Raw genomic sequence first — 21,685 nt, forward strand, 5'->3', positions numbered from 1 at the left:
CATTAATAATAAAAATGCATGCATGTAAAATAACTTTTGAATTTTTTTAAATATAATCTCAATATTTACTCAAATTATTTTGAGAATAAATATTCACTAAAAGGACAGAAAAAGGGCAAAAACAACAGTCAAAGAAATAAATAAATAAATATTTGAAGTATTTAAATTGTTAACTGTCAGAAATAACTGTCTAAAGATAAGACACAGCTCAAAGGCAGGCGAAGAGGAGAGTGCAGGCAGAATGGAATGGATGGAAAACACTTCCACAAAGAATTACAAAAATTACTAAGCATTCATTAATAAAAAATGTTATCGAGTTCTATACTTGCTAGCCTCGCAATACTAGCTGCTAACACTCTGAGGAGAGAGAAGAAAAAAAATCATCTCTTTTTTCTTTCTTCTCTAAATACATTTATCATAGAGATTTATGCTTGAATTAAGAAAATATGTTTATTTTTTTGGTCACACACCAACCATAAATTGACAAAATAGGTTAGAAAAAGCTGAGAGAAAGCGTTGAGGGAATTGCAGAAGGGGTGGAATGGATTGTAAAACACTTCCAGGAAGAGTGAGTGGTTGTTATGACCTCCAAAAGACATCGAAGGACACTTACATCAAATCTGTTTTTACAGTTTCAATTCCCGTAAGAATCTTCTTAATAGCTGCTAAGATGTTAGCGTCGACGCTGATTAGCCGCTAGTCGAACGTAAACATTCGACGACTTTGTTGTCACATTTTCAATCATGTCACGCCGTGAAGCATCAGAGATTGATCGGCGAGATGGTCCCCGGCGTGCCATAACCTTAACTGTCAGCAGGGGGCCGTGGAGGTTGGAGTCCATTTGATTCACTTCCCGTGTGGCGGTTAAAACGCTGTTCAATTCCATCAGCTGTTGTTTCTACACGATTACTGCTGAAATGACACATTACATCGTCAGATTCAGCATGACGTGACTCTCCAAAACACACACACACACACACACACACACACACACACACACACACGGTCTATCTTGCCAGCTGACACCATTTTGCTCTCGAACAATCTTGCTAATTATAATTGTTAATTAATTCTATGGCAGTGTCCTCAACAGGAGACTAATAACCTACATTTCCATTAATTAGACCTTCAACCCTCTGCTCCGTCTCTCCGTCCCACTCCGACACATCCCTCCGTCCCTCCGTCCCTCCGTCCCTCCATCCCTGCTGCCTGCACACATGTGTGTACACAAGCCACCGCGGCACAATCTCGCTCAATGACATGCTAACGCTACGTGCTACCAATATGTATTAGCGCTGCCAGTGTGAAGGAATCTACAGAGTCAAGAATAATGATGATGATGCTCTATGTCGACGATGTACGTCTGTTGCCTTTAGTGTTGAGGTAACTACTTTGCTAGCATAGCTTCATAACTGAACAAACTACACTTTCTCTTCTGGAGTGTGTGTTAAACTATTATGTCAGAAACTGGTTGAACATATTATTGTCATTTATTTGAGCCTTAAATAAACAATCATATGTTGGTTATGAAAAATTAATTTTAATGGACTTAAGTACATAAACATTCAATTTGAATTTGAAAACTAAATCTTTATTTATCATTTGATTTTGTAATGAATTTGTTCAACAGTTTATGGACTTTTAATGTATGATATCATTCAGAAACTGGTAACAGTTGTTGAGATTTTTCATTGACAAAATTAAATTGATAAAAGAGAAAATCGCTCCCCTTTTGTGTGGAACCCCTGCTGTCACTGAGCCTGTCTCCACTTTGTGGTCCTTCTTTTACGTTGTAACTCTGGCCGATATTTCTAGACTGGTAAACAAGATGAAACCCTCCTCTTGCTTGTCCTCCGTCCTTCCAAGTAGGCTCTTTATTAAAGTGTTTGATGTAATTGGCCCCTGGGTTACCAAAATGGTAAACTTCTCCCTTTCCACAGGGGTTTTTCCCAATGCATTTAAACATACTATTGTGGAGTCTTTACTCAAAGAAACAGGCTTGGACCCGACTAACCTCAGTCATTTCAGGCCTATTTCTAAGCTTCCATTCTTGTCCAAGATCTTGGAGAAGGTGGTGTCTGAGCAGCTGTCATTGTTCCTGGACCAGAGCGCATCCATGAGAAGTTTCAGTCAAACATCACTCTAGGGAGACAGCCTTACTGAAAGTGTCAGCTGATTCAGGAAAATACACTGTTCTGGTTCTCTTCGATCTGTCCTCAGCCTTTGACACAGTTGATCACCAGATCCTGCTGAGAAGACTGAGGGATGAAGTGGGACTGTCAGGGTCTGTGTTACAATGGTTCTCGTCATACCTTTCCGGGCGCAGTTTCAGTGTATCTGCCAATCAAATAAGGTCTGAATCAGCGGATCTGTTGTGTGGAGTCCCTTAAGGTTCTGTTTTGGGTCCTTTATTATTTTTGCTGTACTTGATTCCCCTCGGTAAAATCATTCAGAGATTTCCTGATGTTTATCAAATTTTTACTGATGACCTAAGCTTTGGAACGATCTTCCTCTCCCTCTGTGTTTGATGGATCTACTGACTCCTTTAAGAAACATCTTAACACATTCTTATTCGTGAAGGCTTTTCCCTGATTTTGTGGGACTCTTGTGTTTGTCTAATGTGTCTTGGCCTTTTATTGTATATACTTTGAACTGTGTATTGTTTTTGATTGTTAAAGCGTTTTGTGACCCTGGTCTAGAAAGGCGCTTTACTAATAACCATTATTACTTACTTACTTACTTACTTACTTAGTATATTTCTACTTATTTTCTGTGGCTATTGGAAAAAAAACAATTTCAATCAATAAAGTTTTACCTTACCTTACTAGTGTTGTGAGATTCGCCTTTTGTCCTCCTGAGGACACTGTAGTTAAGAGAACTGCTGCTAGAACTAACTTCATTACGTAATAGATTGTGTAACTTGCATCTACTTATTGAACACAATTGAAAACCCATTTTATAGACCAAAATGGCTGATTAACTAGTTTAACTACAAAACCTCCTAAACCAAAAAATACTATAATGACTTCATGCAGCACAAAATATAAGTGGAGTTTACCTACCAGCAAGTTACGAGAAATTCTAGTCGTTAAACTACATGCAAGTCTCCTGAGAATTAAAGACCATGGTTCTCATAGAAAAAAGGTTGAAAAAAGGGCTTCACTTTTTTAATTGAGCAGTTGATGATCAATTAATTATTTTTTGAATAATTAAATATTACTTAAAATCAAAAGAAATAACTTTTTGAATTTACACATCTTCAGTGGCATCAGTTTTTGGTTCACAAATAAATATATATTGAAATCTCAAACCATCCGTTTATATTCTGGGAATGAGCACTTAAGGAAGGGTAGATGATCCTCAAAACGTTTCTTCGTTTCAAATTCAGTGATCAAAAAAGTGTCCGTCCGTCCTTTTTCTACAGAGCACAGTGGAGTGCAGAAAGTGTCAGTTAAGTTTGATTGACATATTACTATCTATTGGGCGATGTTTACACAGTACTACTGTATATGTTCCACGGGCGGTTACAATTATTCATTTTTGTGTCATAATAGAGGCGTGAAGAAGGTTTAAAACAACATAGTAAATATCTTCCAGACTGTTATTTACAATATGCAATGTGGTAAATGCAATGTTTCCGATTTCCTCCCCTCGCTACACCATGTTTTTATTTCATGATGATCCTTATATTTGGTGTTAAGTGTCGTTCTTGTCACACGAGCATGCCCTTGAAACCATTTTGAAATGTGTGTTCGTCGCTTGTGTGTCCTTGAATACACACCCACGGGTCCTCTAGGCTGATCTGACCTTTTTTTTATTTTTTTTATTTTTAATCAACACATTTTAACCGCCGTTATTTGTTTTCCCGGATTTTTGTTTACGAGCCTGTTGATCCTCCGGATGTCTTCTCAATGACATGTCAACCACTTTCGCTTTCCACAGCCCCTTGTTTGTTCCCCTTCCGTCGAAAAGTCTGGATCTTCTGCTGGGTGAGACAGTTGGCGTTTGTTTGCTCGTACTGTATATGTGGCGGCGAAAGATGGCAGCTTCTGTCTCACCCGTCTCCCTTCCTGTGGCTCCCTCACCCTCTCCTGGGAGACGTAACCCAGTTTTCAAGACCAATCGCCGCCCAGTCCCCTCAATCTTCCTCTTCTTCTCTCGCTATCTCCCTACATCTTTTTTTTGGTCCACTATTTTTTGTCCGAATCTTGAAAAGAAGAATTCCTCCTCCCAACTCGTCGTCCTCCTCCTCCTCCTCCTCTCACTGCTTCTGGGTTATCGGATATTTACCACTTTCTCTGGCTTCCCTTCACCATATTTGCACTTTTTTCTTTGTTTTTTCTCCTTTTTTTTTTGGCGACAGGTGACTCCTTCTTTTTTTTTTTCTTCCCCGGGACAACACGCTGTCCTCCGTCGACCTTTTCCCCGACCAATTAAATTCAGGTACTGTCTCCGATCCCCTCGCACACTTTCTCTAAAACATATTCTTCCTCTCATCACTTTAATTGTCTCATAACTGTGTTTTATTCCGTCTACTCTCACATTTCCCCCCCCGATGATTGATTCACTCTTAGCTGAGACCGAATCATTTCCACACATTATTCTCCGGCTTGGTTATAGAGGGTGATTTATTTATTCATTTACCGCTGGTGTTCCATTCATCATTTAGAAGCAGGCGAGGGTTCGGACGTAATCTTGAAATTGGACGTTTTTTTCTGCTTTTTACGAAGCATCTCTCATCCCTTAAAAAAAATACCCTTGTCCAAACTTTTTTTTCTCGGGGAATGCGAGCAGGAAGTTGGAGCTCTAATAATGGAACAGGTGGTGGGGGTGTTGTTGACATGGCAACAGGAGTTTAACGGAAGAGTGAGTGGTGTACTGTACACTCGTCTGCTCCATTTTCACCAGCGCTCCATTTATTCTTTTCGGTCCACGTGACGCTAATACGAGTCCTCGCTTCCACGATGACCCATCGTATACGTTCCTGCCTCCCCCCGTGTCCTTCAGCGTCATCCCATCCACTCGCCTCGTTCAAGGTCTTCCTCCTCCATGGCCTCCATGACACTCTCCATAACTCCTACTTCTTTTTCGCTTCAGGCGCCATGTCCACCCCGGTCTCCCCCTCCCCGCTGATCCTGGCCTCCCCTGCGTCGGCCGCCCCCCCAGGTGCGCCCCCTCTCCCCTCGCCCCTCTCCCCCCCGCCCAGGGTGCCGGTGTTCCAGAGGAAGGGGGCGCTCAAGCACAAGAGGATCGTGGAGGTGAAGGATCACCAGTTCACGGCGCGATTCTTCAAGCAGCCGACCTTCTGCAGCCACTGCACCGACTTCATCTGGTAACACCCGCTACCTCACGAGCCGGGGGGGGGATTGATAGTTGATTTGATATTCTCTGCCCACTGCTGACCTCCACTGATCACATGACCTCCCCCTACGATGCTGCCCACACAATTGATGATTAGCTCATGTTCACTCATTGCTGCGTCTCAGGCTCTGTTCTATAACAAGAGAGGATTTATTTATCCTTGATATCACATGTCAAAAGCACACACTAGTTAACTAGTGGGTTCCAAAAACTCTGACATGTTCACTAGTTAAACCTAAATTAAACTTACTAGTGAACTAGTCATGTAGTTTTACATGACTAGGGAACTAGTGAAGGTTTAAAATGTACTAGTGGACTAGTGAAGGCCGAAACGCTCACTAGTTAACTAGTTAAAGCTGTTTTCCCTTGCTAGTAAACTAGTTTGATCCAATACGTTTACTAGTGAACTACTGACAGTGATGCAGTAACTAGTTAACTAGTAACCTTTTTGCAGCACTGGTAAACTAGTGGGCATAATGCACGCTAGTTAACTAGTTACAAAAAACTATTGAAAGACTATGAACTGAGGATAACTAGTGATAATGTTGCCTCATAAATGAAGCATGCTAACGTGAGTGGGCAATTTACTGTATGCATGTTAAAAAGTAAAATAAAAAAAAAAAAACAGAGCTCACTAGTTAACTAGTTAGGGTACATTGTGACTTTTACATGTACATGTGTAAGACCTTTACTTTGTACATGCCAAATAGTCAGAGCCAACGTTCATGATGTTTTATTTCTGATTTCACATAGTAACGTGTATGTGCATTTAGTCCTTCTAGTAAACTAGTTGTGTTTAGTAAAATGAACAAGTTAACCAATAGCACAGAGATTTCATTGACATGCTTACTTGTGGGAAACATTTTGAATTACTTGTTAACTAGTATAGTCAGAACACTCAGTACTAGTAAACATGTAGACCGTTTGTCTATTACTAGTTCACAAGTTTACCATTGAGCTCATTTTTGAGCTCACTAGTAAACTATTAAGTGTCTTACTATTACTAGATCACTAGTTAACATGTTGGGACCAGCTAGTTCACTAGCAAGGCCAAAAAGACTTCAACTAGTTCACTAGTATGCATGTTGACCTTCACTAGTTTACTAGTATGCTTTTTCTTTTTCTAGTTCACTACTAATGTAAAACTGAATGATTAGTTCACCAGTGGACTTAATTTAGGGTAAACTAGTTAATACGTCTGAGTTTTTGAAACCCACTATTTAACTAGTGTGTGTTTCTGACATGTGATATCAGGTATATGGAATAAATCCTCACTTGGTTTTCCACACTGGTTAGTTAACCCAGTGGTCGATATGATCTCAAACTGTATCTAATTATTTCTTATATAAATCAATAACAATGAAGGGTCAGTTGAATGGATGGAAGTCATTTCCCAAATACATAATAAAGTTACATCTATCTAAGTAATAAACATACAGATCTTAGCAGGTAACATGGATGATGATATCAAATCAGTTAATCACCTGGAATTGAACCAGCGACCACAGGAATTATAGCATTGATTAGTTGTTCAAACTTAGAATTATCAATGAATAATTGCTTTATATTTAGTCGTAATAAAATAAGGTTTATATTTAGTGAGTCGATCGTATGTTGTGAGCTACAAATTTCTTAAAAATCTCTTTGGACGAGTCGTATAACTAAAGCTTTCATGTGGAGATTAATAAAGGTTAATTTATTAAAAACAAAATAGAGAAATATATAGTATTAATAAGTTTAATATTTTGTCGATCCATGGGCAATACATAACAAAGATAATTAATTCTGAAAACAAACAGAAAATTGGCAAAAATGAGTAATAAACAACTATAACTTTTCTTTTTTGCGTTGATGATGTTCAGACAAATGAGATGATGTTTGCTGATGAGATAGTGATGTTAAAGAAAACTACACATACAGTGAGTAAAAAAAAGCGAAAAGCTCCAGAGTGACACAGTTAATGTGAGGAAAAGTAAACGGTCAGAAAAAAAAAGTCTATATAACTGACGTTACGTGAAAATATATCATGTGGATATTTGATCGTGTTTATTTGATTAAAAAATATAAACATAAAAAAATGATAGGCAAAATATACTATCAAAAGGTTTTGTATTTTGTATTATGTGACAAATACGTTTAAAAAAAAAAGAAGGATAATAACATAGTATTAAATTAAATTTAAAGTATAGATAAAGAGAGGTTAAGAAGAGAGTGTAGATGAGGCGGAACAGTCGAGACAGAATAGTAGCATTCATGGTTTTCTTCTCATTGTTGTTTGATTCAAGTTTAGATTATTGTCCTCTAAATACTATGACTGACAACTATAAGTCCTGAACTGAGCCTCAGTATTTACTCCATTCAACTCTAAAAACAGTCTCAGATCCTCCTTCAGTCTCAATCTTCCTGCCAACCTCGGGAATGTGTAGGACTGTGAGCTTGAAATGGAACCAATGGTGGCTGAGTGACATATGGTGCTGGTGAATGTCGGATGCACGATGCCGCCGGTGCCAGCAGCCTCTGGGAAGCTTTCAGGACATTTCTCCAACTGGCTGCTGTCTTGGACACTGTAGCGCCTCTTAAAGTTCAGGATTTAGACGCAGGCTGTCATGCTTCTTGGTGAGAGGAACTCAGACTCTCAAGTGGCAGTGATTGGGAATGCTTCTCTTTTTCTCAGCTGCTGGAAGGTTGTACGTTTTTCTACCTTCTCTTGGATCTGTGTCTCAGACGGAGTAACTTGACCGGACTGAGACAGAAAATAAGTTGTTTTTTTCTGTCAGATCGAAGGATCAGGGTTTTTTTTTAGTCACTGTGTTTTGTTCTGTCGTGGTGATCCACACTTTCCTTATCCCTTGTGTTGTATCTGGGTCAAGGTGACCAGGAGGCCCCAATCAAATGTGTTTGACAACTCAAAGGATACCTCAAACACATTTGTTTCCGGAACACCGGGTCACGTTGATCCAGAGGCAACACAAGGGATAACTCAAACATATTTGTTTTTGGAACACCGGGTCAGCTTGACCCAGAGGCAACACAAGGGATACCTCAAACATATTTGTTTTTGGGTCACCTTGACCCAGAGGCAAAAAAAAGATATATTTCAAACACATTTTAGTTCGGACCACTGGGTCACCTCGACCCAGAGACAACTCAAGGGATACCTCAAACACATTTGTAATTGGGCCACCAGGTCACCTTGACCCAGAGGCAACACAAGGGATACTTCAAACATATTTGTTTTCGAGCCACCTTGGCCCAGAGGCAACACAAAGGATACCTTAAACATATTTGTTTATGGAACACCGGGTCAGCTTGACCCAGAGGCAACACAAGGGATACCTCAAACATATTTGTTTTTGGGTCACCTTGACCCAGAGGCAAAAAAAAGATATATTTCAAACACATTTTAGTTCGGACCACTGGGTCACCTCGACCCAGAGACAACTCAAGGGATACCTCAAACACATTTGTAATTGGGCCACCAGGTCACCTTGACCCAGAGGCAACACAAGGGATACTTCAAACATATTTGTTTTCGAGCCACCTTGGCCCAGAGGCAACACAAAGGATACCTTAAACACATTTGTAATTGGGCTACCGGGTCACCTTGACCCAGAGGCAACACAATGGATACCTCAAACATATTTGTTTTCGGGTCACCTTGACTCAGAGGCAACAAAAGATATATTTCAAACACATTTTAGTTCGGACCACCGGGTCACCTGGACCCAGAGACAACTCAAGGGATACCTCAAACACATTTGTAATCGGGCCACCAGGTCACCTTGACCCAGAGGCAACACAAGGGATACCTCAAACACATTTGTAATCGGGCCACCAGGTCACCTTGAACCAGAGGCAACACAAGGGATACCTCAAACACATTTGTGTTTGAATAGAATGGAGATAGCTCCAAATACCCGAGTGTTCATCTTCAGAACCAGTGGTTCGGGACCGATTAAAGGTCCTTAATAAGCCTCCGGTCAACATCGTTTATCAGGAAGTGATTTGTGCTCTTGACTGAGCAGCTCAGGTAATCTCTCACTTCACCTGTTGTAGGTTCAAGTGTAGCTACGATAAGAGCAGGTTGTCGTGAGTTTGAAGGTCGGTCCTGATGTTCAACAAATACTTTTTGATGGATTCTGGTTCTTCATCTTTTGTTTTGTCCTACTTATCTATTTAAAATACATTCTTTCCATTAAACCTGTATTTAGAAGTAGACCGTATACAACTCCCGTCCGTAACAGAACTAGCTAAAACTCACATAACAAAATAGGAAAAACTCTGTTTCTATGGAAACCAAAAACAATTGTTCTCCATCAAAATTTCTAGGTATAACTCTTGTTTGTTGAGAGAAGTCCTGGAACGTAACCCCGTGTTAATACACTGTATTCCTAAAGTAATCTGGGAAGTAGTCGACCAAAATACATTTAGTAATTTACCAACATTTTATAAGTATAAGTATAAGTACAATAAACACACAGGCATTAACACAATTGTTATACTCACCGTTTTAATCCTTATTTGTTTCCTGAAAAAGTTATTTTTGCAAAATAATTTCAAGCCTTAGCAACGTAATAAAAAATACAGGTATCTGATAAAACCAAAACTAGTGTAAGAAAAAAAATGTGTCACATTTTGCGCTGTTAGCGACGATAGCAACACATTCTTACAAAAAGAATCAAAAACTTTAATGTCCAGAGTTGTAAACACAACATTTTTTATGGCATCAGTACAGAGTAAAAGAATAAAATAAGAAAACACACAAAATAATAGAAAAAAATTGTTAATAGTACTTTTATTAACGTGTACAGTGTACCATTACAATTTCCAAGTTAGTGGATCCACAATAATGGCATTAAAAAATAATCCTTGATTCTGATAAGCAAAAAAAAACAGAACCAAGAAACCAAGGCAACTATTCTGTCGCGGCTAAAATTAAATTATACACAAAAACGATAAAACCTTTGACACTCGTTTATGGTCAGATTTTCTCAAGTGGGACTTTAAAGCAGCTGAGTTAATGAAGGAAAATAGATTTAGGCTACAGGGGGTTGAAACATGTATTTGTGGTTTTGCAAAATGTATTTTGAACCAGAAATATATAAGATAGTTGTTTTTTTGTGTGTATTTTGTAGCAAAAAAATTCTTTGAAAAGTCATCCAAAATATAAAAACGATATATAAATCAATATAGAGACACATTAAATTAAAAAAAATCTTACATTTTAAATCCTACATACAACAAGTAAATCTTGCTTTTTTATTAATCAATGATTGTTAAGAATAAAGACCTAAAAATACGACCTAACTAAGTGAGTGTTTTGTGTTCCGGTCTTAATAATGTGATGTTTGTTGGTCTTGGTTTTAATTCTTTCAACCTTCAGACGCACTCTCTCGCTATTTATTTCATGATTCCTTCTCTAATATGCAGTGTCTGCGTTTCCCAGCTTTCACCGCAACATGAAATAAAAAAAAAAATGATAGTTCCATCCCTTCGTTCTCTTCTCTGTGATATCCGGCCAAGTGGTGCTGATGCTGCCGCTGCAGGATAACCTGGTTCTCGTGTGCCCTCTGGTGGCGGCGCTGCAGTACTGTTCACTGCAGACCTGCGGTCGGTGCATCCCTATCTTCAATGATCAGTCGGATGGAGAGATAGCAGATCAGTGATGGTGCTCCTATGAACTCCTGCCACAGGATCTTTGGGAGGGTGGAACAAAAAAAAAGCTGTAGTTTGTGTCCATGATCCTCATCAAAACTTGCTGAGCGGACGCTTCTTCACAAATCAATGGCTTTAATTATTCCATTAAACCTCGGAGGAGCCAACTCTGCACTTCTTTAAAACAAAAGAGCTGCTGGTCCACCTGGATGTGAAGCTAATAATCATTAAGACGACTTCAGGCGTTGGTTTTAAAAAAAAAAAAAAGAAGAAGAAAAAAAAAATCCAATACAATTCCAAACAACATAATCCATCTTCTCTCTCAGGGGCATCGGCAAACAAGGATTCCAGTGTCAAGGTAACGTTTGATTCTTGCTTTTTATCCACTTGACAATTCAATTAAAATGATTTTTTTTTTTTTTATTAGTCTGTAGTTTCGTGGTCCACAAAAGATGCCACGAGTTTGTGACCTTCACGTGTCCCGGCTCGGTGACCGCCCCGCTCCCAGACGTGAGCAGATGTTCCACCTCATTGTTTGTTGTGTGTGTGTGAGTGAGTGTGTGTGTGTGTGTGTGTGTGTGTGTGTGTGTGTGTGTGTGTAGCAGGGAGAAGAAGAAAAAAAAAAACATGAGTCATCCATCAATCCTCCAGCCTCATCTCCCGACATCTGCACTCGCCTCATAGCGAGATCTGGGGAAGGCGAGAAGATGCAGGAGATTGTATTTATTTTTATTCCAAATGAGGTCAAGGGGAGCATGATGTGAGTGGAGAGGACAGTGAAGGCTACTAAAGAGGGATCTGGGAAAACAGGGATTGAACTGAAGAGGTGCAGCAGAAGAGCAGAAAGGGATGATAAGTGGAAGGAAGATAACAAAAAATTACTCACGCACACACACTCACGGCCTTGACTGGATGCACTTATTTTTATGCGTCTGCTCCCAGCGGAGGTAGTTAATTGGCTTGTCCATGAATATCCCTCTTCGCCTCTCATCTCGCCCTGCATTCCTTCATGTGTTTTTTCTTTTTTAAAAGACATTAGCTTTGATTGATGTTTTTTTTTGTAGAACCTGAGGAGTCAACACACATTCAAGGTCCACACCTACTCCAGCCCCACCTTCTGCGACCACTGTGGCTCGCTGCTCTACGGCCTCATACACCAGGGCATGAAATGCGGTTGTGAGTCCTCATCCATATTTATGCGTCCTTACGTGTGCGAGCATGTATGCAGCAATGCAGCGACCTGAGGAGCTGCGTCAAAAAAACGGACGCCGATAACAACGCTCGTAAACAACAGTATATGTTCGCAATCTTTAGGTAAATGCATCTTAATGATTGACATTAACGGCTACTAGCTATTGTTCTGGATTAAGAACGTTGTGATGAAGATGTTTTTTTAACATCAAATAAAACTGTACATTAAAAAAAACATTAATTCCGGAATAATAAATCAAGGGAAGTCAGTTTAGAGACAACAAAAGTCCTTCACGCGACTAGTATCGACCACAAAAACCATCATCAATAAGCGGTGAAGTCATTAGAAAACAATCTGCCATCATCACTATAACATTTGTCACTGTGGCGAAAAAAAAAATGTGTGTAACCTCAGCTTCAGTCGCTGAAATAAATACATTCGAATGAATATGATGTTTGGCACAGTGAGTCCAGAAATACAATCGTTTTACCAACTTAAAATTAAAAATAAAAAGCAATTTTTTTTGGTTCAAAAAGGCTGAAAAATATATATTTTTCTGCCCTAAGTATTGGAACATAAAAGGTGTTATTTTTATTGATGGTTGCACAGATTCCAATTTGTATCGGCAACGTGGATTTATTACCAAAAAATGCTGTGTCCCAAATCGTGCACTTCTCCAAGTACTTGCGCAGTGCTCAAATTTCGACATGGTAGTACTATCTCAAATCAAACACTGTCGCTACACACTTACTCACGGAAATGACTCAATGGCTTCTTCTTCTACTACTTTTTCTCGCTGATTGCAACCCGCTGTTGGAACACTATCACACTGCTCATTGGGACGCACTTGTGCACTCAAAATATTAAGTGCAGAAGTGCCCGATTTGGGACACACCCCAAAACATGTTTTTTTATTTGAAATTTAAATGATATAATTCCTTTTAAGTTGCATTTGTCTTCACCGTGAAGTCACTTTTATACTGACATCACAGATTGTTTTATGGGATTTTGGAGGTTGGAGTTGTATTACAACTACACCAACATTTTCTTGACTAAATGGTGGGAATATATTGAACTTCCCAGAATGCTCCACTTCTTCCAAAAATGGCGGCCGTCTCAGGGTTCTTGTTCAGAGCCTCTTGATTGACAATTTGATGGAAGGACTTACTGTGTTGGTTGGAGCGCATTCCAATATTGGACGACCATGGTTTACTTCCCAATTGTCTCTTATCTTTATTCGTTTAAAAAAAAACAGGTTGTGATATGAACGTCCACCGACGGTGTGAGACCAGTGTTCCCAGTCTCTGTGGCCAAGACCACACAGAGAAGCGAGGCCGGATCCACCTGACCATCAGGGGCGAGAAAGAAGACGTCTATGTCACAGGTGAAGTGCGTGCGAGCGAGCTAGCCTACAAACGAATCACGTTGTTTCTTTTTCAAACCTATTTGCCGTTTTTTTCTTCCAGTCGGCGAGGCCCGCAACCTGATGCCCATGGACCCCAACGGACTTTCGGACCCGTACGTGAAACTCAAATTGATCCCAGATCCAAAGAGCCACAGCAAACAGAAGACGAAGACCATCCGCTCGACCCTGAATCCGATCTGGAACGAAAGCTTCACCTTGTGAGTCTGAACTTAAATCACAAGACCACGATCCGGTCTAAAGCTCCTTGTGTTCTCCAGCTCGGTGCGGGGTCACCAGTGGGACCGCCGTCTGTCCGTGGAGGTGTGGGACTGGGACCGCACGTCGCGCAACGATTTCATGGGGGCGCTGTCGTTCGGGGTCAGCGAGATCTTCCGACGCCCCATCTGCGGCTGGTTCAAGCTGCTGGCTCAGGATGAAGGGGAATACTACAACATCCCCGTCCCAGATCCCGATCTACAGGTGAGAAGCGCTGACGAATGGGATCCCCGACGCCAGACCCTCGCTTCTGAGCGACCCCCGGTGACTCCCTAAGTTCCACTCTTTGATCATCCTTTAATTGCGATACACAGCAGATGCCACCGGTCGCCCCGGGTCGGGAACTTGATCTGCCCCTTACATACCGTGACAGGAAATTAATGGCGGCGTCTGCGGCTAATTAATTTCTTGATAGATTACTTTTTTTTTCCACCAGCAGGGAGCACGGCTCGTCCTCCGTACGTTCATTTAAAACAACCGCGATGACTTGTGGGAAGCGATGGACAGTTTCCAAAATCTAATGCTTTTGGGTTTTTTCCGCAGGAGCCTGAGCCAGATGCTACGAAATCCTCGCTGCCTCAGGTCGTGCCGCCCATCCTGTCTGAACCCTTTCCAGCTGTCCGGTCTCCCACCCCCGTACCGTGCTGCCTCCCCCTGCACACGCCGGGCCCCATGAAAGCCAGAGTGGGCATCCACGACTTCAACTTCCTCATGGTGCTCGGCAAAGGCAGTTTTGGGAAGGTGAGGCGCAAACATATCTGTGGGATACCGTACTAGAATAAGACGCCTAGAAGATCTTAAGGGCTCTCCTGGATGTTTTTGATCTAGATCTTTTATCAGTCTATCTGTATATCCGTCCATCCGTCTTTCTATTTGTCTGTCCATCCATCCATCCATCCATCCGTCTATTGTTTGTTTGTCCATCTGTCTGTCTGCCTGTCTGTCTCTCCATACATTTATCCATTTCTCCATCTGTCCACCTGTCTGTTTGTCTGTCCATCAATTCGGCTGTCATCCATCCATTTCTCCATTTGTCTGTCTGTCTGTCCCCCTGTTCCTCTATCCATCTGTCAATCCTTTCATCAGTTCATCCATCCGTCCATCTGTCTGTCTGTCTGTCTGTCTGTCTGTCTGTCTGTCTGTCTGTCTGTCTGTTTATTTGACTGTCTTTTTGTCGTTCCGTTGATCCGTCCATCCATCTCTCTGTCTCTTTTTCTGTACATCCATCCATCTCTCTGTCTCTTTCTCTGTCCATCCATTCGTCCATACATCTGTCTGTCCATCCGTCTGTCTCTTTTTCTGTCCTTCCATCCGTCCATCCATCTCTCTGTCTCTTTCTCTGTCCATCCATACGTCCATACATCTTTTTCTGTCCATCCATCCATCCATCCATCCATCCATCCATCCATCCATCCATCCATCCATCCATCCATCTATCCATCCATCCATCCATCCATCTCTCTGTCTCTTTCTCTGTCCATCCATCCATCCATCCATCCATCTCTCTGTCTCTTTCTCTGTCCATCCATTTGTCTTTCCATCCGTCTGTTTTTTTCTGTCCATCCATCCATCTCTCTGTCTCTTTCTCTGTCCATCCATGCGTCCATACACCCTCCGTCCTTCTGTCTATCCATCCGTCTGTCTGTCCATTAGCTATAATAACTAAGAGTCCTGAATGACAAAATGCCAGGAGTGCCATAATAAGGTCATAAAAAAAGCAATTGGAAATGGAGACATGGAGGAAAAAAAGAGTAAATTGACAGGAGAAGACAATGAAGAGGTAATAGACGAGGAGGAAATACATAAGGCAGGAATGGAGTTACGCATTTCCTTATTCTTATACACATTTCTGAGCATATTTGTTTCCCAGTAACGTATAAATGAATGTATATTGATTCAAACATGTTTCAATAACAAGAATGTCATCTGCTGGTGATACAAAGGTGACGAAAACTAATACAATTCTCAAATTATGGACGTTTTTTTCATCTAATCTTAGGCCTTTGGCAGAGGTATTTGTCATTTCAGTGCTCTTCTACTCATCATTATGAAGCCACCTATTATCCACTAAAACTACATGTTTTAAAGTTATTGATTTAGATGTATTCAATATGTTTCTGGATGACTATAGTATCCACCAAGTCTACTGCAAACCTTCTGGACATATTGACTCACTGGAATGGATTTTCTTTTTCAATGCATGTTACTCTCTACTGACACCCTCAGGCGGCTCATGTTATCGCTCCAATGATCAGGTGTAGAAGGAAAAAAAAATCGACTTTTCCATATCACATAATAACAAACCTGCCAGATAAAGACTCCTAAAAGTTCATCCTCGACCCGCGAAGTCGCTTCAGGGCCGCAGAAACGACCGGAAAAAAAAAGGGGCCATTATCTCCCGCTCACCTGCCAGGTGATTAATTTGACACGACTTCTGTGTTGTCAGCCGTCATGAGGACGACACGCTGTCCTCCCCGAGGTTCATTTCAAGGCAAGACTTCTTGCTCTTGCTTCCTGGATTCACTTGGAGACGAGTCGTAATGAAGGCGCCGACGCTCCCCTCCCGAAAAAATCCTCCCGAGTCATTTCGTAACTGTCAGGACGGTCTTCGGAGGACAAAAGAAATAGACTCGACTTACGTAACGTTTGAGAAGGAGAAGGAAAAAAAGGAGGAGACGCAGCGAGAGACCCTGGGGCTGCTGTGTGTAGACCGACATCACCGCAGTGCAGAAGATACCAGAACATGAAAGCCAGCAGAAGTTTCTCCCAGTGATCATAAACTATTTGAATCATGGAGCCGCTGGGATTCAATTACAACCAGCACCAGGATTTCTGTGTGTGACAGGCAGCTGGTCAATATCTCCATAAACACACACACACACACACACTCGCACACACAGTCGCCACGCCGCCACAATTGGAAAGTGAAATTAAATCCTTTATCGGAGCAGCCAATGACCATTAGATCACAGCGCCGGAGCCAGACAATCCGGGCTCTGTCGCTGTCAGCACTTCTCGGTAAATCCACGTGGCGCTCGTCGTAGAAAATGACCGCTTCATTAGCTCTGAGCGCTCGCCGCCTGCTTAATAGACAAGAGGAGAGTAGCTGCTGATTGTCAACCGGCCGCTCTCTCTCTCCCGGACATATCGGAGCATAAAAGGTTTAATTAAATGTTGTATTTTTTTTACAAGGGCCCGGCTGAGTTCACGCGGGATAATGAGACCAGCGGAGTGAAGTCTGAAGTCGCCCCCCCCCCTTGTCGTCTTATCTCAGGTGCTGCTGGCGGAGGAGCGAGGCAGCGAGCGACTGTTCGCCGTGAAGGTGCTGAAGAAGGACGTCCTCTTCCAGGACGAGGACACAGAGAGTGCCATGGTGGAGAGACGAGTCCTGGCCCTGCAGTCCCGGCCTCACTTCCTCACGTCGCTCTACTGCGCCTTCCAGTCTGAGGTGTGTTTGGTCAAAGTGTTGATCCACCATTTTACTCATGATACCAGTCTTTAGTTGTGTCACAAATCTTACACTTACACTAATTTGTGTTGCAATTCAACTTATTCACGTTATTATGTAGCTAAAGGAACAAAGTGCAAGATCCTGACGATGACTGAGGACGAGAGGATACTGTCCACTTTTAACCCTTGTGTTATCTCCAGGTTTGACTTGATCCAGAGACAATACACGTGTTAAAAGCTGATGTTTGGACATATTTTGGTTTCAAAAACAAATGAAATCAGTTACGACTTTGTCAAGAGTCATGTGGTCTGTAAATTCTGCAACACCAGAGTCAAGTACTCGACAATACTTCAAATATATACTTGTTATTTTAACATTTTAAATAACAACATTTTTCAATCAGTTGGTCACAAAACAAAATAGTTTTTTTCCTTGATTTCCTTTGTTTACCTTAAGTCTTGTGTTACCTCAGGGTCAAGGTGACCCTATGTCCCGAAAACTAAAGTGTTTGAGGTATACCTTATGTTGACTCTGGGTCAAGGCCAACGATTACAAGATAACACAAAGGTTAAAATTGTATCTTTGGTATAAAGATATACAAAAGTTAAAAACATTTCAAGTTTCACTCATTTTTGGGTTGACATAACAACACCAACAGTAACAAAAAAAAATAAAAAAAATCCCAAAACAGGGGCAGTTAAATGTTTTTATTTAAGAAAAATTTCGACATTATTTAAACACAGAAAATGTTTTATTTATTTCTTAATTTACATATTTTTGCTTTTTTTTTAACTTGACCTAATGACGATAACTCTTAACAATCCTAACAAATATAAGACATGTAAAAATAATTACAACATTTAAAATCCATTGGAAGCTAATTTTTCTTTTTTCTACTTTAGAATCTAATGTTGTTTATATAGATACTCTAAGACTCTTTTGATAACCTTAACTTTTTACCATTGTATTAGAAAATGTATGTTTATAGTTTTTTTCACACAAAATATATTCTTTTCTTCTTTTATTTCAATTTTTTTGTTACTTGTTTCGCGGCGTCATGAAACCCTATTGAACTCTGACAAGCCTCTCCTTGTACATGCAGGACCGCCTGTACTACGTGATGGAATACGTGAATGGAGGCGACCTGATGTTCCACATCCAGATCGTGGGGAAGTTCAAAGAGGCTCACGCAGCGTATGTTTTGATAAAAGCCTTCATCAAGCCCCGACCCTTCTCTCCTCTCTCCTCTCCTCTTTGTTCATTATTCTTGGAGACTCATAAAAAGCCATCAACTCTCCCAGACATTCTCCTCCCTTTAATTTAATCTCCTCGTGTACATTCCACTTCCCCCCGGGCGGTTCATCTAATCAATAATCTTTGATCAATCTTCTGAAAACTAATTCTTCCCCTGTTGTTCATTTCTTGTTCCCTTTCTTCTCCCCCTCCCGCCTTTCATCTTTTTGATTACCCGTCCTTTCATCAGCCTCTTCAAGCTCCGTTCTGTCGCTCCTCTTGTCGTCATCCCTCTCCAGTTTGCAGAAAACTTTTTTTTATTTCCTCCTCCAGGTTTTATGCAGCGGAGATCGCGGTGGGACTTTTCTTCCTCCACAGCAAAGGCATCATCTACAGGTGAGGAATTGTTCTGCTCATCTAACGTGGCCTGGTTTTTTTGGTGCCGCCATCGCTCGGCGGTGCGGCGCGAGGAGGACGTGACACAGATTTATCATGTCTTTTGTGGGTAATGACTGTTCTAAAGGTGTTATCTATCAAGATGATTCATGCCGCCGAGCTGCTCCATCTTCCTCAGGGATCTGAAGCTGGATAATGTGCTGCTGGACAGCGAGGGACATATCAAGATAGCGGACTTTGGGATGTGCAGAGAGGGAATGTTTGGAGGAGACGTCACGCACACCTTCTGTGGGACACCGGACTACATCGCCCCCGAGGTACTCGAGCCCATACGGGTCCATAACTCTCCTTTATTTGCTCTCTGTGTTCCTCTCTTCGACCCTCCTCCTCTTCTTCTTCCTGGATAATAAAGTCACCTTATTTAATGACATGAGCTGAAGGAACTTTTACGCTTGTAATCAAACACTACTTGAGATAGTTTCACTTTTACACTTTCATTTGTCGTCAATCCTACTGGATTTTTTACTTCATAATCCATGCGTGTCTTCTCGTTTGGACTATTGTTATAGTTTATTTTCGTGCCTAAACAAGAAGGAGCTGTCTCGCCTGCAGTTAATACAAAATTCCGACCCGCTCTAGTAGGAGAACTCGCATTTCCCCGATCCTTAAAACTCTTTACTGGCTGCCAGTGAAGTAAAATTCTGGTTCCTACTTTCATGGTTAGGCTCCACCTCAGTTATCTGATCCAGCCTTACACCCCAGCTCGGGCTCTGAGATCTGTGGATCAGAATCTACTGAAGGTTCCTGAAAACGCTTCCGGACCAGAGGAGAGAAATCCTTCCAGGAAGAGTCTCTGGACTCCTTTAAGAACCATCTTAAGACCTTTTTAAGTGCGCTTTGTGACCCTGGTGTAGAAAGGCGCTTTACAAATAACTATTACTTAATATATTTAATTATGTTTTTTATAAAGGTATCAACAAGCCGATGCTCTCGACTCGCACTTGTTGATCTAGATCTTTGTTTTTTCTTTCAGTATAAGATACAAAAGTAGTTTATTGCTGGAGGTTAAGTTCGGAAAAACCTCCGTATTAAACGATATCCACAGAGTAGTGACTGTTAATTTCATCCCTTGTTACATTGATTTAAGAACATTTATTTAAACTTGAGACCTCAACATTAAATACGAGGTACCATCCCCTCAACAACCTTGAGTAACGCTGAACTGAATATCTCCCGTAATGCTTTGCCGCCCAGCCAACCAATCACAGCTGGCGATCACCATTGACAAAGCAACATAGATGTTGAATTTGTATTTTTACTCATTTTACTTGTCACTAAATAGATCAGTATGAAGAAGGGCATCATGGGGGTTCACTGTTTGTTGACACCTTTTGTAAGATGGGAGCGCAGTGACTCGAATTAAGTTCTGTCGTTGACTTGAACTCGTCATTTTTAGTGTCTGTATGCGAGACAAGAATCAAGAGGACGAGTTCAACAACCATCAGAGGATTCTCGGCTGTTCAACATTTGAAGTGTGCACTTGTTAGACTCTCCAACAACATCGACTCTCCATTTCACTGACCTCTCTAAGTGATGACACACCGAGTCAAGCACGAGTACAGACGTGTGTGTGTGTGTGTGATTTATGTGATCAGAGTCGACACCAGGAAACGGTGGATTTAGCTGTTGTGTGCGTCATTGATAGTGAAAACCTTCCCGCGGATCCCCGGTGAATCGATTCTCTTATGTAAACTCCCATTGATTCTGCTGCATCTGCCAGTTTGGAGGAGCTACGATATATTTCCCCGGAGGGTTTGGCGATTGTTCCTGCCACACACCCTCTCTCACACACACACACACACACACACACGAGTCATGCGGATCGTAATACTCATTCATACGTTTACACGCCCTCATGTCACTCGTTCAATCTCTTCCTCGTCCAGATCGTGGCGTATCAGCCGTACAACAAAGCAGTGGACTGGTGGTCTTATGGGGTTCTGCTCTATGAGATGCTGGCAGGACAGGTAACAAAACAAATCACTCTTAATCCAGAAAGTTAAACAAAAAAAAAAGCTGCTTTGGTTCGGCTATAAGTAGCTCCGTGTTTGCCTTTCCAGCCGCCGTTCGATGGTATCGACGAGGAAGAGCTTTTTCAGTCCATCATGGAGCAGTGCGTCTCGTACCCCAAAAGTCTCTCCCGCGAAGCTGTCGCCATATGCAAAGGTGTAAGTAGAGCTCTCTGTCGGAATCTTACCGGATCAATAGACTGAAAGTTGTTTTGACCTCTGACCTTTTAGAGGTATAATTTCTACTGTAACCACTTTCTTTGACCAGGTCGATTCATCTTTACCACACCAGTGGTGCCATGATGTGTTGAAATAACATATCATGACTCTTGACACGTCAAGACGCTAGTTTTTAGTCAAGTTTACTGAAAAAACAAACCTGTAAACGATTGAAAACTGGTGAAACTTATTTTTTTATGCTGTTTTTATCTGGAGTTCGTCCCTGAATATAATAACATATTCCTGTCATAAATTAGATCTTAAACCATAAAGCGTTGATATAAAAAAAAGTAAGCTGCTAGCACTTGCAAAGCTAACGATTACTTAGCTAGCAATCGCTAAGCTAGCAATTGAATCGTTCAGTTCCTTCATTTCATTTTACAGTAAACAATTTTTTTTAATTTAAAATTAATTATTGGTGCATTTTA

General features: G+C 41.2%; 1 protein-coding gene across 2 annotated transcripts in view; it reads left to right on the top strand.

The window, feature by feature from the left end:
• The first annotated feature begins 3,487 nt into the window (after window positions 1-3,487).
• Window positions 3,488-21,685, top strand: part of prkcg (protein kinase C, gamma) — a 70,222-nt gene continuing 52,024 nt past the window's right edge. For both annotated transcript variants that reach the window (XR_015709210.1, XM_087778996.1), the window contains exons 1-15: window positions 3,488-4,443; window positions 5,098-5,332; window positions 11,343-11,374; window positions 11,444-11,526; window positions 12,081-12,192; window positions 13,464-13,592; window positions 13,675-13,831; window positions 13,892-14,093; window positions 14,433-14,630; window positions 17,164-17,337; window positions 18,443-18,534; window positions 18,907-18,969; window positions 19,148-19,286; window positions 20,916-20,996; window positions 21,090-21,197. Coding sequence is in view for 1 of the 2 variants with exons in the window: in XM_087778996.1 (XP_087635122.1) it covers window positions 5,103-5,332; window positions 11,343-11,374; window positions 11,444-11,526; window positions 12,081-12,192; window positions 13,464-13,592; window positions 13,675-13,831; window positions 13,892-14,093; window positions 14,433-14,630; window positions 17,164-17,337; window positions 18,443-18,534; window positions 18,907-18,969; window positions 19,148-19,286; window positions 20,916-20,996; window positions 21,090-21,197 (1,800 nt within the window). In the remaining variant the exon portion in view is untranslated. The remainder of the gene's footprint in view (window positions 4,444-5,097; window positions 5,333-11,342; window positions 11,375-11,443; window positions 11,527-12,080; window positions 12,193-13,463; window positions 13,593-13,674; window positions 13,832-13,891; window positions 14,094-14,432; window positions 14,631-17,163; window positions 17,338-18,442; window positions 18,535-18,906; window positions 18,970-19,147; window positions 19,287-20,915; window positions 20,997-21,089; window positions 21,198-21,685) is intronic.

Source organism: Callionymus lyra, chromosome 17 (genome assembly GCF_982586985.1).
Source record: "Callionymus lyra chromosome 17, fCalLyr1.hap1.1, whole genome shotgun sequence".
NCBI classification, from domain to species: Eukaryota; Metazoa; Chordata; class Actinopteri; order Syngnathiformes; family Callionymidae; genus Callionymus; species Callionymus lyra.